At 39.7% G+C, this 21,391-nt stretch overlaps 1 protein-coding gene across 1 annotated transcript in view; it reads right to left on the bottom strand.

The window, feature by feature from the left end:
• Positions 1 to 20,882, bottom strand: part of zswim5 (zinc finger, SWIM-type containing 5) — a 55,865-nt gene extending 34,983 nt beyond the window's left edge. Inside the window, exon 1 of the mRNA XM_056476447.1 lies at positions 20,331 to 20,882. Coding sequence (XP_056332422.1) covers positions 20,331 to 20,829 — 499 coding nt within the window. The 5' untranslated portion in view covers positions 20,830 to 20,882. The remainder of the gene's footprint in view (positions 1 to 20,330) is intronic.
• Between the last annotated feature and the right edge of the window lie 509 nt (positions 20,883 to 21,391).

The raw sequence follows: 21,391 nt of genomic DNA, 5'->3' as shown, positions 1-21,391 counted from the left end.
GGATGAGTCACAGTGCTGGGATCAAATAATATCTACAGGGGCCTAAGGAACAGTGAGCACTGAGAAAAGAGGTAGAACTGAGAAAGAAAATGAGAAAAATAAAGAAAAACTGGATCTAAAAGGTGAATAAGATGAGGTAGGGATGGAATATATAATAGCACCATTGGTGGATATTCATTTTCCTTGGTTTGTTTTTAAGTCTTTAAGTCATATTAATCTGTTGTAATGCTTTATTAACAGTTAAAGCAGCTCGTCTTAGTTATTTTATTTATACCAAAATTTGCTAAAATTTATATCAGTTACAGAACATTCCATGAGATGTTCCATCTTATCATATGTGCCACATTGTAATGCAGTTTTATGACAAGAACATGTGAATATAAATCTGAACATCCCATCTAAACATTAAACATCAGCAGATATCTGACTACCATCCCAGCTTAATCTAACCTAACCAGAATATTCAAAAATGTAACACCACGGGAACACATTCCTCAACAGTTCGGTACTTAAAGTAATGCTACAGCTTTCTCTCTCCCAAGTGACGCATGTAGGGGTGGGGGAAAAAAAAGTGATGCATCAATGCATTGTGATTCTTTCTCTAATGATTTTGAATCAATTCTTAAAAGTTATGAATCGATTCTGTATTCAAATTTGAGAGTGACATTGTTGGCCTGTGTGGACGTAAGCTAGAAAGAGATAATTTAGGCAAAGATGGTTAACTTGATGTATACTTCTGCATCAAGCACATGCGTTTAGCCCTGCGCAGCCTTTGTGTGGTCCATAGCCCTCGCCATGGCTGACACTGACACAAACCTCTCAAAAATATCTAACTACACGTCGCAACGACGCGTAGCGCAAGCTCTGTAATTGGTCGGCATGATAGCTGTGACCAGTGTGGGCGGGACCGAGAGCCGCACGAACCTGCTGAAGTGAGTGTTTACAAGTGTCGAATCTCGTGAAGAAGCTCTAGATGGAAACAGTTGTTTTGCGTTTACCTTATGATTCAAGTTGCTGCACGTCCGCCGGTTCCCGCCTAGCTACTTCTATATTAAGGTAGCATTCAGAAAAAGCAATCACTCGACGCAGAAGTATAAATCAGCCTTTAGGAAGTGCAGTGCTGCATTTCTTGTCAGGGGTGCGATCGGCTTCAGGATGCCGTTTAACTTCTTGTCACACCACAAATGAAGAAGTGGTGTGGCACAAAGCTTAGCTTGTCGCCCGGTGTGTGACCAACTTTAGAATCACTTACGAAGTTAACTAATGCAGGATGTGAATGAAAGTGAACTACTGCACAATGTTGCAAACAAATTAAGCATTGTGAACTATTGTGGTTTAAAGCTAGTTCCATGGTCCTGAAATAAAAGCAATTTTAAAGACTAAATATAAGTCATTTATACACAGTTAAAGGCTAAATTATTAGAACTTCCATAAAATTTTATTTCTTTTTCACATATTTAATATTAAATAACTGATGTTTAACAGAGCATGGAAAAGGCATGGAGAGTTATAAGATTCTGACTGTATGGTAACTGGATAAAAAATATCATGGTTTTACGGTATTGGTATTACTGCTCTAAAAGATATTCTTTTTAAATGACTGAGTAAAAAAAAACTTTTTTTCCCCTTTGAACACATTACATTTTATTTTGAGAAACATTTAAGATATTTTGGAGCAGTAAACATGTCAGGCTAAATAATTCAAATGAATCATTGACTTCTGCTGTCTTCATTAGTATCAAAATCACAGATTTCTTTACAATTTAAAACAGCATCTTTGGATACCTTTTCTGTTGGAGATACTGTTGTCCTAAAAACATAAATAAAAAAATCTTACACATACAAAGGAACGGTATAGCAGAAAATGAGCTGTTTTAAAACCTTGACTTTTCCAAACCGCGGTATACCTTGAAAACAATTATCGTCCCATGCCAACATGGAAATGAATTGATCTCTCCTGAAGACTTTTAGTTTGGCTGGAATAAAAGCAGTTTCTAAATTACAAAAAAATTAGGACTTATAATTTAAACCATACATATCTTTCATGTATTAACGTTTGCTTCTAACGTTATAAACAAAAAGAATATGCTTTCGGTAAAAAGTTCTGTTTGTTTTCATAACTGCTCTTTATAATCTGAAGTTTTAATGTACATGGATCATCCGGAATTATGCTTTAATAAGATCAATCATTTTTAAATTTGCAATACTGTAATCCAGAGATTCCAATCACTAAATGTAAGCATATAGAAACTCTAATTCTGGTTCGTATGTAAAGTTGCAAAGGTATAAATAAATGTACAGCAGAAGAAATAGGGAGCAAAAAAACCAAAGGTAAACAATTGTTTTGGAATCAGATCGTGACACCCAAAATCAGAATCAAACCAGATCGTAAAGTCCCTAAAGATTCCCACCCTTATGAACCAGGTGTACAAAAATAAGCCCATCCAAGCACTTCCCATCGTAGCTGCAGAATAAGACAAAAATAGAGTGTTACAGATGATCCTGCCAAGCTGGTTGCAGCAGACACCGGTGCAGTCTGTCTCCCAAGGCTGAGAGCAGGTGTCGGAGAGCAAGCACAAGGTTCCTAGCGGTCCCCTCTCCATCAGGGTTTCATTTGCATGACCTCAGAGGTAAGTAGACCACATAGCCTCTCTCACAACCTGATAAAACAAGGCAGCTCCCTAGATCTTCCTAACTGCCGCAGTGCTGTGAAAGACTAGATAAGCATGCTTAGGAAGGCAATGACACCCAATTGCTCAAATCCAGGAGTGAGTGGTCTGCGTAATTTGCACAGCTACAGCCTGAAACACTGCAAACAAAATAAACAAAGCGAAAAGGCCTTGTATTGATGCAAACAACCCCAGCAGTCTATTTCAGCATGCTCTACTCCATTGTGCTTGACATGTACAAGCAAAGTCCCATCTGTGCTGTAGCTAGGGTGTTCAACACAGCTCATTACTCTCGATCTCACTTGTATTACGTGGACAGTGCATGAGTTATGACCATGACACTGGACTCTGGACCTAAGGGTCATGGGCATGAATCTTCATTGAGCTACTTTTTCGTGTCCTTAGACTACACTTCAATGTTTCAACCGGAAAGCCTACAGACGTTCATTGTAATCTCCTGTTGGTTTTATCAGCTACATTTGCAAGTTTAAGCAAGCATAGCTTCTCCAACTGCTCCTTGACTTAAATTCTTCTAGCAATGTTCCTTATAAATTCTGTTAGGGCTAATCCTGTTATATATGACCTAACAATAAAGGGAATTCATGACAAGCCGGTTTTGTGCTCTGAAGAAAGCTTAAAGTACTAGGGAGACAGTTCAGGGTGGGTCTAGCATGGAACGAAACTGTCATTGTACATGTGGTCTGATGCAGTCTATCTTAGAAGTATGTGGGGGGGTGGGGGTCCTCATTTGAGTGTCTCTTTCTTTAAAGTTGCCCCAGGGAAAAGGGAAGGTTTTAATCAGTGCACGAAGGCAGATCCATCAGATATGCTAATCAGAGATCTTACCTGAACAAATACCCTCAAGAGTAGTCTCATCCATCTTAATTGGGGGAGGGCTTGTTAATAATGCAAGGAAGGCGGCTTGGTAAAGAAATATTAATGGAAGGATGAGAGAAAGGGGGGGCTTTACTGTCTAATCAGCACAGACTGAGCAAAATTCAAATAACATTTCTTAGTGATGAGACGAGAATCTTTTGAGCATCTCAGGACACCAGTTATGAAGGTCTCATGGATGCTGCTACTGTCACTGAGGCTGATTACACACACAAACAAACTCTGATGGAGCACTTGATGAACAGGAACATGGAATAAGAATGCACTAGTGTAGTCACAATTTCAAAATGTCAGTAGACATTTCCACTTTAGCCCTCACAACATTTCAAATGTATATAAAAGATATTTATTTTAAACCTAAAATAGAGTGAATGAGTTTGCAAAATTAAAACTGCAAATTGGTCAATAACCATTATGACAGCCATTAATAGAATATATATTTCATGGAAAAGAAAAGGGTCAATCTGAAATTAAGTCGGACTCTGTCATTGTTGGGTTAGTTATTTTAAAAAAGTAATTAATTACTAATTATATCATTACAATTGTAACTCAATAAGTAATTTAATTACTTCACTTATTACTCTATAAAATCCATATAAATATCCATGCACAGACAATAACAACTACAATGTATTTTCTCTTTATTTAAAAAAAAAATAAATAAATAAAAATAAAAAAAATCAAGAGAAAATAAACATCACACGCATCAAATCATGAACTAAACTGAGGTTCTGACTCTCTGTGGTCATTAAAAATCCCAATCCTTCGAAAAGAGTAAGGGTGTAACCCCGGTATCCTGGCCAAATTTGCCCACTGGGCTCGGTCCATCATGGCCTCCTAACCACCGCCATATCATAATTGGCTTAATCACTCTGTCTCCTCTCCATCATTAAGCTGGTGTGTGGCGTGCGGTCTAGTGCAGAATGGATGCCGTTGGATCATCCTGGTGGATTCTGCACACTGATTGTGGATGAGGAGATTCCCCCAAAATGTGCAAAAATGCTTTGAGTACCGAGAAAGTGCTATATAAATGTAAGGAATTATTAATTATTATTATTATTAAAGTAATTACACTATATTTGACATTTGTCGTTTCCTAAGCACATGCAATTAAGACAAATCTAGCATTCTTCAGTTGAAAAATCCAGTACCCGAATAACAAATAAATATGATTGATAGGTAGATGGACAGACAGATAGATAGATGGACAGACAGACAGACAGACAGACAGACAGACAGACAGACAGACAGACAGACAGACAGACAGACAGACAGACAGACAGACAGACAGACAGACAGACAGACAGACAGACAGACAGATAGACAGATAGATAGATAGATAGATAGATAGATAGATAGATAGATAGATAGATAGATAGATAGATAGATAGATAGATAGATAGATAGATAAATATTTCATTCTGATGCAGCGTAATAGGTAGGTGTGGCCTTATGCTATAGATTATAAACTTTTCTGGAACAGCCTGAGAAGTGCTTATGAGCTCCTTCATTGATATACAGAGCATACTGCCTTAAAGAACGGCATCTATATGCAGGTGCACACATGGATCTGCATTGCTTTCATCTGGACATCACGTTGGAATACATTATTCCATGACTGAAGCAAACTACATGCTTTGAAGTTCGACCGAAAGACAGTACGTTGCACAAAGAGGCTTCTAGGTTTACAACTGGGGGAATTGAGAGGCAGACGTCCATTGTGGTGATCTATTGACTTCAAAGTCAGGGTGTGTTTATGACACATGCACACACTATTCCAATCGGGCTGAACTCAGAGAGACTGTGGCACCCGAGGGAGAGGAGGGAAATCCCTTCAACTCCAGCCATGCTGAAACACAAGTGGAAAAAAAGCAGGAACTACATGAAAGGGATAAGGAACAGAATGAGGAATGACTACTTCAACTCAAGCTGGTTTTGATTTGACAGTAGTTGAGGCCTGCAGCATCCGGAGTAAGTGATGTGACTATAAAGGTATTTTGGTACTTAACAAAAGGGGCTACGAGCTAAGCTAAAGCACCACTCTATGACAGCAACACAAGATCTACACTAGTAGAGTTGTTTTTTTTAATTAAAACAGAGTGCCTAGGGGTGAAGGGTGGGATTGGACAATTGAAGGGTCCTGGTGACACGGTCCAATAGCTGTTCACCCTTAGGGAGTTCCCAGAACAGTGCTTTTTGTAATCAAGTGTAGCGCTAACCTCCTTGGTTCACCAAGGATGACAGAATTAGCTCCGCCTTCTGAGAGGACAATGCAAGCTAATGTTCATGACAGGTTAGACATTTCAAATGGTGACTGCAGATATGCCAGGTGCAAAATGGGGTCTAACAACAAAACATATATCCTCTAAAACTCATATAAAACTCATCAAATCATTTAAAACTATGACACAGGTGAAGATAATGTGGTCTCGAGCCACAAAGGAAATTGTTGTCGGCACATGAGCAAGCATTATGAGCTTGACTTCCTGTGCAGGCAGCAAATTGAAACCAGGTTCCTTCCAATGCAATAGAAGTAAACACCAAACCTTAAAGAGCTCTGACTCACTGTAATGATGCATTGTCTAAGCTAAACCATTGGGTTTTTAAATGTACTTATTTGTGCCCACAGTTAATCCGGAATCGCCTATTACTCGCGAAATTGAACTTACTTTATGACCATTAGAAAATTATGTTCCATGTAATGATTAATGTGAGGAGCATGAATGGGATTTGGACGTACTATATAGGGATGTCCCAATCAGGTTTTTTTTTTTGAGTCATTTGATTGAGTATCTACCAATACCAAAACCTGATGCGATACTTCTATAATCCACAAGAAAGAATAAAGAAGAGCGAAGAAACAGAAACAGAAAGCAGATTTTTTATTTATTAGATCTTATTTTAACAGTCAATAACTGTTAACAAACAGAGCACTTCTGTGAGGTAGCTAGATCAATCAAATAATAAATAACATCAATTCTTCACTTTTGGACTTTAGCTCAACAGTAAATATAAAAAATTTCTTATTTAAAAACAAATAGCACCTCTACTTAAAATATCCAGCAGGCAATCCCAAGTTTACATTTCTCACAGTTTGCTATGGCGATGTTGTCGACATCAACATTATAATACCTCCAGACAACAGACATACTCGCGTTTTCTGCTTTAAGCTAATTCCGTGTTCTACTTTGCCGGTATTTAACCATATATCAGACCCCCTAGTTTTTCACGATTCCATGATCACTGAATCCAACGCAAAAATCAACAAAAAGTCGCTAATTTTTGCGATCCTGCAAAATTCTTGATTAAATGCGAAATAAATCGCAAAAAAATGTATAATCTAAAAAAAAACAATACAGTCAAATTATATTTATTTCAGTTTGCAATGAATTGTTTTACATGACTTAAAGACTGCGCACGTGATGTATTTGAGTGTCTCTCGAAAATTGACGTCTCATTTGCGCTGCGCCCTCACAATCATTACATTACATGGAATGTGAGGCAGGGAAGTTTTCAGCTTGTGCAGGAAGCGCAAGTGATTTACATTTGAAGTAATGGCAAAGACGAGATATAGACATCTTGTAGCGCGAATTAAGCGTTTTGTGCATTTGACATGCTTCAGCAAAAGAAAGTTAGAGCAAACGGAGCAATGGAACAGACAGGTGGAAATGAGATCCAGGGTTTCAGGGTGATGGCCGCTGGACGTGACTAAATTGAAAGACATTATTTGGGCTTTACATGTATAGCTGGTATTATGGTGTACGTCAAATGGATAAATTATTTCGTTTAACTCTTTCCCTGCAATTAATGAGAGAAAACTCTTCCCTGCCATTGACAAGTTTTACGGCAATCGGTGTCTTAGATGTATTGGCTTAATCCCTACCGTTTCAGGTCTTGTCTTGACAAGAGACCAAAATAAGGAAGCTTTATTTTAATGATTTGTGTCATTGTTTCATATTGTACATCTAACATAGTATGCTACCTAATTTGGTAAACACATATTATTTTTTACATTTATATATATTTATATATACATATACATATATATATATATATATATATATATATATATATATATATATATATATATATTTATTATTTTTTTTTTTTTAACAGCAAAATTGTCCGCAAATTACTGGGGATCATCGCCACAAAATCAGTCATTTAAAAAAATAATAAATTTGTGAAAAACTATGGGGTCTGAGATAATATATATATATATATTTAGATGATCAGGCCTGATTTCTGATCACGTGATTGGATCTGGACATTCCTAGTACTACATCCTCAATTTGTCATTGTTATATGACCTATCGGTTGCGTTGCTTCACTCCCGTTCATAAAGTCTCATAGCTTAGCAAAGAGTCCATCGCATGCGCATTACAAAATCTCGCTAGAAGTAGTACGCAATCCAGGAACTTTTCATCTACTGTTTTTCATACACAGTATCGAAGTATGTAGCACAGGATTTTCTATCCCTACAAACTATGACTCAACCAGAAACTGTTCGCAGAATCTAATAAGTAAAAGTTTCCAATCTGTGACAAAAAAACACAACTAGCCTGAGGTGCTATAAGTGGACTTCATATTGCGAAGAGTAACGCTGAGCCACATACTACAGGGCTCCTGTTCATTTCAGTGGCTGCACTACGGCATTGTCATCTTCAGCAAGAGATGAGCATGGTGAAGAGGGGACTGAGGGGCGTCTCCCTGTTGAATCTGGAATGGTAATGAGAGACCGAGACTCCAATCAAACTGAATTATCCCAGACAGGCCTCTTCAATCACTGGTTGATTTACCCCACTGACGTTTCTCTCTCCCTCTCTCACTTCTTCTTCTGTTCTTCCCATCACCCACCCGATGAAGGATAGCTGTCATGAATATTCCTTTAAAATCCCTCTTTAAATGAAACCCCAGCCCCAAGAGGACACCTGTTTTCATCCATGAGCGCAGTGAGTGGTGATGAGACCGGGGCCACAGCCATTGCCTTTCATTAGCTGGTCTTTGTGCTTTCCCGTCACGGCCACAATGATCCACCATTTACTGCTGATGAAAACAAATTGTGCACCGGGTGCTTCAATACAGGCCCAGATTGGCTAGCTCAAAATACAGCAAGACAAATCCATTACTCTGTAATATCTTTAGAATGGTAATAGTTTTATAAAGAAGGTAATGCTGCGCCACCAGCTCAATGTCAATATCTGAAGTCAACATGAGGGAGGTTGAGAGCAAACAACCGATTCGCAAATAAAACGCTGCTAGTATTAGTGTTATTATATCAATTAGAATTTATGCTACAGCAGTGCCTTAACAGAAATGGTGCAAAAAAATTCATTTGCCCACAAATCAGGGGTTTTATTATTAATTGAACCCAAATCAATAAATATTAAATGAAATCAAATAAAGATAAGAGCAATTCCATACAAATGTCAACCTTGCCATGAAAAAAATTTCTACGTTTTTTTGTGTAAGCAAGTATTTTACAGTCCTTTAAAAATACTCAAAAATGTGTGTCAGTGTTTTCAAACAATTTTATTTGATTTGCCAAAGTCACACAAGTGCCAATTTCACATCTCAGGTGTCACATCCATAACAAAACTTTTTCCTCATAATTGCAAAAATGTAAAATAAAATAAAGTCAATCAAAATTTTTTGTTCTATAGGGAGTCAACTTTTATGCTTTTCATTGGCATTGTTTCATTTGGGTTGTGCAGTTTAATTCACAGAATTAATATAAAGCTTTTTGTACTTTTTTGGTCACATCCGTAAAATCCATAATAAAAATATAAAAAATGTTTACAGACTGATATTTTTCTGTTCCCTTAACTTATGATGTTAACATATAGAGTTGCACGGTTTACCGGTACTTCGGTAGCAATGCGATACTTTGGCTCCAAAATACTGCTGGAGCCACTGTAGTTTGTGAACAGTAGTATCATCATTAATGGTTCTACAATAGTTCAGGTGAGTTAATGATTAATGAGCCATTAAATAAATAAAATAAGCTATGACCGAAAACACAGATATCTTCACTTCTTTCCTATACAGCGTTAGTAGCCTATTATGCTGTTGACTTTAATAGAAAGATGGAGCCTAGGTGAGCGAATGGATTGATCAGCATGATGGCAAATTTATGCCAAATAAAACCAAGCGCACAGGTGATGTTTACATGCACGGTGAACTGCAAGAGGCTAATTGTGCACAGAACTGAACCTAGAAGTGATAAAATGGGAGCCTGTGAGCTTGTTGTAAACCATCATGTGTGCACATCTCCTGTGGGCCCGATAGACGGTCTCGCAAGTTATTTCTCACAGAACACATGTGCAATCGTTTTTCTTTCTCTTAAGGCTGATTCTTCACTGACTCTTTTCTTTCCATGCGCGAACACTTTCTATTTCTATGCAATCGAGTTGCGCCACGGCTGCAGCCAGTGGTCAGTGAGAATAGCCGAGGACAGGCGGGGCGGAGTTGAAAATGGAACCGTCATTTCAGATGGGTCATAGTTTTCTGTGGTCATGACAGATCATTTGGTGTGTTCAATGATTTAAGTATTAATTTTTTTTTTAATATTGCAGTAACAACAAAATAATCACAGTATATACAAATAAAACACACAGTACGAAGAGAAATGGAAATGTAGATACAAAATATATAACATATACATAGTATTTATGACAATTTGCTTTATTTCGTAGATTTGAGTTATCAATTAATACAGTATCGCAATACTACTTGGTATCGTGGTACTTCAGCTAATATAGTATAGTGGCCTAAATTTATGGTATCGTGGCAACCTTATCAACATATACTTTATGTCATTTGTGTTTGGAACTTTTATTGCAAATGTCACATCCATAACACAGGAATTGCTCAGAAATAAAATGTAATAGCAAGACATCAGAAATAAATTATTTTTACATGAAAAGCGAATTAAAAATAGAAAAGTTTGATCAATAAAATTAACAAATTCATAAATTAAAGCAAAGAAATACAATAATTAAAAAGAATGTCACAAAATAACTACAAAAAAAAGATTAAACAAATCTAAAGGTAAACTCTAAATATTAATAAACGCTATAATACAACATAAATAATATCTATATACCACTGATGCTAATCTGCTTCACCTATAGGTTGCTTTCATCAATTTGCTATGCAGCAACTATAAAAGTTCAAGTCTTTTTCCATCACTTCCCCAATTATACTGGTGATTTCATGTCTTCCAACTAAAGTGGAGGGTGTTCATTATACATGAAGTAGAAGAAAGGAAAAAAGATGTCTTTCGAACAGAATCAGATCAGATAGTATTTAATTGTGGCTTTTATGAGTTGTGCTTTAATGCTATTGTTGCAGACTGGTTTTATCCAGTAGATAAGGCAGTGCGCTTTCAACTCTGATTTACACTTTCTGACACCGCCTGCCTTTTTCTGCTGCCACAGCACAAAAAGTGCTTAGTGTTCGTTCCTTCTAAGGAGAAATTATACAAGGCAAAAAAAAATTTGAATTTAAAATCAAAAAGCGGCTGAAAAGTTGCTCATGAGATACTTAAGAAGTGACTGGTGTACTGATGGACGTGTTTATCTGAAGAGGCATCATGGATCCCCTTGAAACGTGCAAAAAAGTCAAAACATTACATTCAAGTATTTTAATCCCTGCTCATTTCTTGGTTTCTGATTAGCTTTACTTGTCTTCCCCTGCGACCTCTGAGAATGACAAGAACAGTGTCCTCTGCGTTTGTCTCTGGTATAGGGCTCAGAGGACATCACCCCCACAAGACGAGCTCGGCCCAGGTCGACGGCCCCCGCTGCCTTTCTCCTACAGCGTAACAATGGCTGCCCTCTGCGCTCTAGGGTGGAGGGCGAACTGATCCTGTTACACCATGACAAGTACCACAATCCCCCATTGAAGAGCACATATTCTCCCCCCTCTGCCTATACAAGAGCCAAGCCTATTCATTGCATTGTTTTCTTTCCAGCACATGACTTCTGCGTTGGACCTCAGCAAAGTCAGGTGTTCGAATATGACCTGGAAACCGCAGATTGCCCACACACTACGTAGCCCAAGTTCTTTGGAATGCTTGCGTTCAATATACAAGAAGCCCCGAGTGAATCAACTGATCTAGCACCGATGTTGTAGCTTTCTATTGGGGTTAGAGAGACTAAAACCAATTATCTGAAATGTTATTTCTGCTGAACAGTGCAGAAGTCAAACTTCTGGGTCCCACAGCACAGGACATGGTGAATTAGATTTAGGACCTTGTCTGTGAGTCTGCCAGAGAAGTAGGGTGCGGGCATCCAGAGGAGGATGTGGAGGCTAGAGCTCTTCAAAACGTGTGGTTCAGGGAGGAGCCATCCAGACGTATGGCCCCATGGCTGTTGCGCACATTAATCATGTTTGGAGTACGAGCGGAAGGGAGGGGACGGGGTAGCCCCATCTCTGCATGTTTGCATGTCTGTTGCTGCACTGACGTGTTCACTGTCAGTCCCAGAGTCAGGGAGGGCTGGAAGACTAATGAGGTGCTTCTCTTTTTCTCTCTCACTCTTTCACATGTCTCTCTTGCCCTCCAGAGGAGGGCGGCTGGGGAGGTGGGGAGCAGGGGATGACAGGTTGGTTATTTACTCTGCCTTTCATATTTGCCTTTTAGTTCTGTCGTTTTCCCCCTCTCTCCTCCAACTATTTTCCTGCAGTCATCTGTTCACTCAGCTGCCTGCGAGAAACCGGTGCCTAATGGGCCATATCAGCACAGCCACTGCAGGGAAACATAGGCCTGTCATTAGGCTATATTGAAAAAGAAGCCAGTAGGCAGGGAGAGGGGGAGTCGGAAGGCCATTGATATTTATATTGTGGACACATATCCAGGGGACTAAGATCAGCATGTGACGCCTTCCTGCAAACCCTGCTTTGAAAAAGGAGCTATCAATATTTCATCAAGAAATTCTTTTTAAGGTTGAAAAAAAAAAAAGAGGTGGTCCTGTTCGCATGATTTGGGTGTACAAATTCAAGGCTGGCTAATGAATACTCCTTGTATTATTCAGTAGCCAAACCATTTTTGTCCCTCATAAGAGTAATGATTGACAGAGAGAATGGGGATGGAAATACTTGATGGTAATCAACCATAATAGAGAGCGCAGCCATCTGCAACAGCATGAACATGCCCGTTTCTTCCATTCTGATCACATGACGGAGAACATAGCGTGCTAAACACCAGCAGTGATATTGACGTGGAAGAAGATGTTCTTGTGAAACTGATCTCGCTCTCTCTGATGTACTGCATCATACGTTTTGTTTTCTTTTTCACTGTTAACCACTTATATCAGCCTTGCACTATTCACTTCGGTTACTTGTGGGGGAGGCAGGATGTATCAGAGGTGATATGCTGGGGAAACGTAAGAATAAGAGTCATGTTTTCCACAAGATATGCAAAGTCACAGTGCTTTGTAAGTCAAAGAGAGGTCAAAGCCTTGAGTCACGAAACATCTTAAAGTCCAGAGAGATTAGGACAAAAGATACAATATACGAGAGTTTACTTGAGTCATGTACTGACCTTGCAATGAGATAATCACAATAAATCTTTAATATATAACGTATTATAAAAACTCAGAACAAACGAAAATACAATGTTTGAGTCAGTTCATCAGTTGTCTGAGATATTCCCATGTAGCATGGGACGATAAGCATTTTCAAGGCACGCCGCGGTTTGCAAAAGTAAAGGTTTTAAAACATTCAAATTCTCTGTTATACCATTCCCAAGGTATGTGTAAGATTTTTTTTGGTTTGTTTGCTTTTTAGGACAACAGTATCTCCAGCAGAAAAGATATCTTAAGAAGCCATTTTAAATTGTAAAGAAATCTGTGCTTTTGAAACTAATGAAGACAGCAGAAGTCACTGATTCATTTGAATTATTTAGCCTGACATGTTTACTGCTCCAAAATATTTAAAATGTTTCTCAAATTAAAATATAATGGCTGCAATCAAATGCACCTACTACTCAGTAGGTACTGCATTTGAATTGAAATTTACTACTCGACCAATAGAAAAGTATGCTCTATACAGCATGAATGCGAGTAGTATGAATGGAGCTCAGACATACTACATCCACCATTTTATCTGATCATTAGACACACCCGCTTCACTCTCATTGATGAACTCTATCGCGGTTTATCATGGGATAGCATAGCGTCCATCGGATGCGCACTTCAGAATCTTGCCGGATGTAGTAGGTCATCAAGGTACTTCACGCATACTTTTTTCGATTTCCATGTATTTGGATATAGTACTCGGCTTGCATACTGTTTTAGCATACTATATAGTATGGAAGTATTTTACCCAAACATTTAAAAAGAATATATTTCAGAGCAGTAATCACAACACTGTGCAACCATGATATTTTTATCCAATCTTAAACTGGCCCATGCCTATTCCCATGTCCACATCAAGAGCTGTGTCAATCTATCTTACTGATGTGTATTTAAGCTTTGAAGGGAATTAATGTTTATTCGGGCAAACAGAAACTGACCATGGCAAATTAGCATAACTCAGTCATTCCAACCTATGGAAAAAAGTGAAAACTGTAGGTGCTCATCCTCTTTTGAAAGTGCAGGGAAAAGGCAAGAACAAAAGGCACCTCAGTTAGTGGTGTGAAGGTGTTTGAAGTAGAGAATTCACATACTTCGGAGCTTTACGCTCAAAGACCCATCAGTCCTTCAAAGACCCGTTAGACCTTCCAAGGCCCACTTGAGACAAATAATTAAATGCAGAAATAATGGATGTAGGCTGTGCTAAATTGTAGAAATCTGTCCAAAGGCAACTTGAGGTCCACATGCTATGCTCCGTCTGCTTTGTTTATCAAATCTCAAGTTTTTGGTTTGTTTTCAGGGGTATAAACCTAAAAATGCAACTTCTGGTACCAATTAATGGTATTTTAATCAGATCAAATCTGACCTTTGAACCAGTCAACCCAATAAGTGATCCAAACAACTGGATCCTGCTCGCAGCTGAATAAATATGCATGGTCAGGAAGACTTCCACCATCTTTGTGCAAATATACTTATAAAGGCTGTAAAATGACAGCAAGGAGGTGCCTAGAATCTTACAATTAAATTCATGTGGTGTAAACACTATTTTAAACATCTGTTTTATTGGATGTTTTTATTTTATTAGATATATTTCTTAAAATTGTATTAAATAAACACATTCATCATTACTAATAATTATCAATCCTTATTTTATGCCTGACTTGTAGAGTAAGAGACACTAAAAATCCTAACCTTTCATTTAATAAAAGTAAGTTGATACACTACTACCCATTAACCTACATGAGGAGAAATAAAACGTTTGTTTTTTTTAATAAAGAATTAAAAATCACAAGGAGTCAGTGATAACTGTGATTTAGGCAGAAAGCAACTGAAAGGTAAAGGTTGCTGAAACAGACAGGTATAAATCAATAGCATACGATGAAGCTATTCAATACGCAGAATTAAATAATGGAGAAAAAATGGCTTCAGAATCAATACAAATCACACAGAGACCTTTAAAGCACACCGTGCTAATGGTGGGGCCTTCAGAGCACCCGTGTGATTGGTGGCTGGCAACGAGTCAAGCTAAAACAGGAACTGCAATGGAAGGGTTTGAACGGCTAGAGTAAACACACGTATGAAGTGATGGCTTTAAAAAGTCCACAACCTCCCATGTGACATTTGCATAGAAGTTTGCACATTGCTAACTGCCACCGACTCTGGGCCTCTTTCTTTCACCCTCTGGCAGGATATTTGACCTCATCTCCAATACACATTATCCTTCCTCTCTCGTCCAGACTGAGAAAATTAAGTTTCCATGTGAACTGGCCACAAAAACTCCCCGCACACAAAATCTCAGCTGGATGAAAGGCCTTCTGTGGGGGAGGGTAGCTGCCTGAGTGCTGCTTGAGTTTCCTGCACTCCACGTTTAATGTTACAGCCCCAGATGTAAGGATTTTCCTCCACGTCTTTACAAATTGAAGGTAGGGGCCGTCCTCTATTTTCTGCCTGCCTAAACATAGCATGTCATAGTATATGATTCCATTTCCTCTGCGCAATCTCACCTCCAAACCAATTTTTCCCCCTTCCTCTGTTCTCGCTTGGCTGATTTGCCTTCTCCTTTCTCTCTTTTTGTTTCCTCTGGAATTCTCTTACATTTGTTAGGCAATTACAGCCAAATGAGGCCCTATTAGGCATGTCTGGAGGCCCCTTCTTTAAAGAAGAGCAACTCTCAGCGGCCTCTATCTCTGACAATGACACCCAAACAGAGAGGCAGGCAGGAGGGAGGGGGGGAAAAAAGAGAGAAAGAGAGAGAGAAAGGGGGCACATCCCTCTCAGCGATAAAGTAAAAAAGGTTTACAGCACTTCCAAACGCTTTGAAACATGTGTATCTTGTGTAAATCTGAGCTTTAAAGTCTCGCCAGCCATATTCTGCTCCTCCCTGTTCATAAAAGCATAAAAGTTCCATTAAAGCGACTACTTCATGACGAAATATCGACAAAATAATCAGCCGCCTGTGTGCGGAGATCAAAGAGGTAAAGCTGCTATCATAAGGGACCTTTAACAGCCAGCACTTTTCAACTAGGATTGTGAGGGGCAATAATGCATAATGAGTGAATGTGCATATGCACGCAACACACTGAGTTCCAATAAAATGCAGATAAGCCGCAGCAGGGAGACGAGCTCGCACAAGTGCATGCTGCAAGCCCAGCTGCACGTGGGTAGAGTATGGACAGAAACCTTGCCTCTAGCTCAAAATCGGAGCTCCATTTTGCAGAAGCAAAGGCACTGAACTAAACCGATTGCCCCAAACACAGCTGTAAAGCAGATCGGACCAAGTCTGAGGAGTGCACTGCTGATAAACTAAAATCACAGGGTATGGGGCAGGCTGCGGCAAAACTCAAAGAGGGCAAGGTCGCAATTGATTTCAGACCCTGGGTGGGTGCCAAATCCAATGAGGGAATAAAAAAAAACACATCACATTTGGTGCAAAACACATATAGCACAGCAATGTACAGGCTTTTCTATGGGCGCACCTTCAAAAACATAATCGTGTATGAAACTGCGTCACTTTGTTATCAAGTCTGAGCTCAGCACTCGGAAACGAGGGCCTGATCAAAGTCTCTGACAGGTCTTTTGTCCTGGAATGCGGCGAGTTGTTTTTCACCTTGCTCCAGTCGCCGCTGATTAGCTGACAAGCCGACGAACCACCCTCTCCCCATTTCCAAATTAATTTCCCTCCTTTGATAAAGACAAAGGGGGGGAAAAAGTGTTTAATGGCCGTGTCCTTCAAAACTAAGAGTGCTAATAAGTGTGAAAAGGAGATTTGTTTAAGTGATTTTCTTTGAGACTTGCAGGCATGGAATTAATTACCTTGATTAAATATTGTCTGTACGGCTGATGAAAGATAGAGCAGAATTAGCGGTCCCTTGTTGAACTTGTATGGTGCTGAATGAGATGTGTCCCGATTACAAAGACCAAAATGATGGCAACACTCAAAGGAGACAAAGAGCTAAAAACAGGCCCAGTGACATCACAGAGAAGCCACAGGCCTAATGCCTAATGTCGGCCATTCTCCAAACCCTCTCTCATGAGTTTTAAACAATAACATACCCCATTACTAGTTTGTCCACATAACCAATTCAGTTTAAGTGCCAATCACACACTCTAACTAACACACTGTTCTGTTATAACAGTGCTATGTGTGTCTATTACAAAAGGACTGAGAAAAAAACCCATTTCTAAATTGAATAGCATTGTGTCCAATGGCAAAAGGAAAGTTGAACTCTCCAAAACAACCTGAAGTCTTCTGAGTCACTTGGCAGAGGAGTAACATAACTCAATTCAATGCTTGCCTAGGTTTTACAGAGGCACTAAGGAAACTGAACAATCTCTCAGTGGCTCTGCTAACCATAATCCCACCGAACTTTTGCCTCCTAAACACAGAATAAGGTTTTGTAAAAGCTTCACATCACAGCTTTGTGCTCCATTGCGAAAAGCTATACTCTTAAACACCCTCCAACCCCCCAAACACACACAACGACAACCCCCCACCCTTCTGTGAATGAGGGGAGTTTTCTACAGCTGGGTAACAAAGCATGACCCAATAATCCTCAAGCCTGACTCAAAGCTAGACCCTCCTCTTTAAGGACTTTATAAGACAGAGGCTGTGGGCCGGGGTGGGGTGGCAGAATTACACAAACATAAACGAGAATTAATTATTTTTATCAAATCCTGTAACAAGCTGCCCGCCACTAAATATTTGGGGCAGAAAATTTGACCATTCAGAGGCTAACGATGAATTCAACATCATCCACATCCCCAGGCTTGGGTGTTCCACTACTGCTATGGCTTCTGGAAAGAGTACAAATTATGTTGTGAACTTCCTGGCAAACTTCGGAGTAAGCCTGGCTTAGCGTGAGTTCAGGGTTTGAATCTTTGAGAGCTTGCATTTCAGCTAACATGCTAACTAAATGTTAAAAGCGGTTGACATTTTGTTGTGGTGTGTTTGGAAGTTTTAAAAGAGTCTAAACTCTGGCATTTGAGGAGTTAACAGTAAAACAAAAAGGGGCACAAAGAGAGTTTATTCAACCATGCATAAGAGGATCTTGCAGACACACACACCCACATGGGCACATTTTTTTGACTACTCATGGTTAAGGACGCGAGTTATTCGCCTATCAGATACACACGTCCAGTTCGTGGTTTGAGTATCTGTCAAAGCCAAAAGAACACAATCTTCACCCACAGAGCTAAACAGAATGCTATTAAACCTGCTTTATCTTAGTTATCAAGTGGTGACGTCCCCTCACTGTCAGATGCCTGATCTATCAAGGATCTGTTCTGTTCATTGTTTCTTTTACAATTCAAAAGATTGTGCTTACACTTAAAGGGATAATGTAAAAAACTCAAGCAGATATCGAAATGCACATAGCTCCTACAATCACCTATTGCCATCAGAATTTAACATTTTAACTAAAAACACTTGACAGAACATTAATAAAATTGTATAAGCCTATAATACTAGGCCATGGGCAAAAAATGGTGATCAAAATATAAACTTTACACGATGATAGTCACTTTCAAAACGCGAAATAACTTTAGCTAATGTGGAATTTTTTATGAGATGTGGAAAAGGGGTTACACTGACTTGTGAAGGGAGCTTTTCAAGGTTGCTAAATAAGTGCTCATGTTATTTCATTACAGCTAGGTTATCACGTTTCCACTAACACTGGCCTTTTAAAGGGACACAGTGGATCTTTGTGAGAATAAATGAATCATGGCTTCTTTATTGAATTAGTTATATGTATACTTTCACTACTCTCATAACACCTACAATTATTGGAGATTTGGGGCTTCCTGTAACTGCTATTTCAAGAAAAGAAAGCTTACATTATAGGAAAATTGTGGCTGGTCTCTAGATGACTGATTAACTGCTTTATCCTGTTAGTACGCGCTATATAGGCTAAATATTTAATATCGTGAATGGTTTTGTTGATCTTAACTAAACCCTCAAGCCTCAAACTGTATAAATACTGTATTTGGCCTTAGAAGAGAAGTGCACATTTTACGACTTAAAATGTGCACATCATTAATCATTTTGTGCTTTGAAAACAACAAAAACCTGCGTAATATTGTTTTTAAGTCACTTTTTCCTTTCTTTCACGATGGTGTTTTACCAGTATGTTTACTGAAGTGAAGCGAGTGGGGGAGGAAAATGTATAGACATTTGGGCAGCCATTGAAACTGCCTTCGTGCTCTAAATACCAAAGCCTTTTCGAGTTACTTTCACAATTTTTCGATTTAGTTACGTTAAATGAAGCTTGAAAAAGCAGTGACAGGCTTCTGTGGTTTAGAAAAACATCTTTTTATACCGAAAAAACAGCCATTCGGCTAACAGAGAAGAACTAGCCCGATGAGACGGGGGTATTGAGCTATTGTGCTGTAGCCTCTACGAGGACAACCCCAACGACACATTCAGCCGAATAGTACGGTTTTTACTCATTTTGACGCCTATATCACAAGAAGATCTTCGAAAAAAACAAACAGGGAGCCAAATAAAGTCTAGGCACATGTTTTATCATTCGTTTTACTACGGCAAATACGCGTCCTTTGTCTTGACCAACCAGCAAATAAACAAAAGATATGGGATTTGGATTCAAGCGGATTACCCTGGACTTAATTATATCAAGAGACCCAACAACCGTCAAGCAAACACACGTAGGCAAAGAAAAGCTAGTAATTCACCGAAAACTACTTTAAATGGGAATATTAGCAACAAAAAACAACGCGATGTGCTACAACAGAGATTCATTGTGACCAGCACGTTAGTCTTTTCTTCCTCGCGACCTGGGAAAGAATGTTCCGTTTCGACAGACCTCATTGTGTGATTGTTCAAACACAAACTATTTCGTATCACCATGTGTTACTTATAGGGCATATAAGCGTTTTACAAAGTGTAAAATGAACACTATAGCCACACATTTCCGTGAATTCCACATTAAAGCCATTGCAACATAACCAAAGGGAAGCCCTTTAATTTTTAAAACGTGCGCTCCGTTTCTTTCGCAATACGGCAGGCATTTAAACGCTCCCTTACTGGCAATGAGAATCGCTATTCAGAAACAAAGCTACTATATTTGTTTCTAAACGAGGCCACTTCCATTTTTTTCTGAAAGAAACTTCGTTTGCAGCAAAGTGAAACAAATATCTCGAATGTAACTTCCAACAAGCTGCGGACGGTTGAACTTACCGACTTGTAAGACGTTGTCCACACAACCGGTTTCCAAAAGCCGGATTCCCCGGCGGAAAGGCAGTCCATCTCCGGTACCCCCGGTCCCTGCGCTGCCTGTTGTGTTCGTAACCCCTCCGGGGACTGTACCAGATCCAACGGACGAGCTCGAGCCCACTACCGGACCCTCTTCACCCGCCACTCGGCACTGAAACGACGAATACATACATATTTCCCTTTCGTTCCTCGGGAACGACCAATACACGATACGGCGTTGAACCGGTTCGGGGATCCGCTCGAAGCGCTCCTCCACCCTCTCGAAGGCCCATTTCTCCGCGACGGCCTTCGCAGCGCAGTCCAGTAGAGATTCCGGGCAACGGAAACGAGAGTTCGGAAATCCCGGGCCAGGCCCCGGACCCGGTCCTCGAGGAGCGGGACGCAAACACGGACGCTTGCTGGCCGGGGGTAAGGAGAGGTGAAGCGACGACTGAGGCAATAGTTCTCCACGTCCCTCCGCCATGACAACCAAATAAACACTGAAGCGAGGACCGCGGCTCTGAAGCGCACAGACGGAGGCACCGCACAACGGGAGGGTCGTCACTTCTCATACGTCACTACCAATAACAAACGCGCTCCAGCCAATGGCGAGGACGCGCTGCACCGAGGCGATGCGCATGTGTGCGCTGAAATGACAGGAACGGTGTTGATCAAACAGACTGTTTGCTTCACAATCCTCTTTATTTTCAACCGGTGCGCTTAAAAGAAGTCAGCGATCTGCTACAGTGTGACCAAAAACAACCCCTAAGACCATTTGTTAACTCAGAAAAACGAGCTTAATTAAAAAAAGCACCTTTATATCTCAACCTTGCCTTACATTCTCTAAATGTTCAAGACGTCTGCAATGCATGTTTACGCTTCGAGCGCCGTAAAAAAATGTGGAGAACTCTCCAGCTGCCCTTTTAATTTGGTGTGACAAAAAGTTTGAAATGTTTCTATGATAATGTAACTCTTGACAGATGTCTACTGCCCACCCTGGTGGCCAAATATATAATGTCAGTTGATTGGTGCTGTCAAAGTCCATT

Source organism: Danio aesculapii, chromosome 2, assembly GCF_903798145.1.
Source record: "Danio aesculapii chromosome 2, fDanAes4.1, whole genome shotgun sequence".
Taxonomy (NCBI): Eukaryota; Metazoa; Chordata; class Actinopteri; order Cypriniformes; family Danionidae; genus Danio; species Danio aesculapii.
This window is presented reverse-complemented; position numbering and strand designations above follow the sequence as displayed.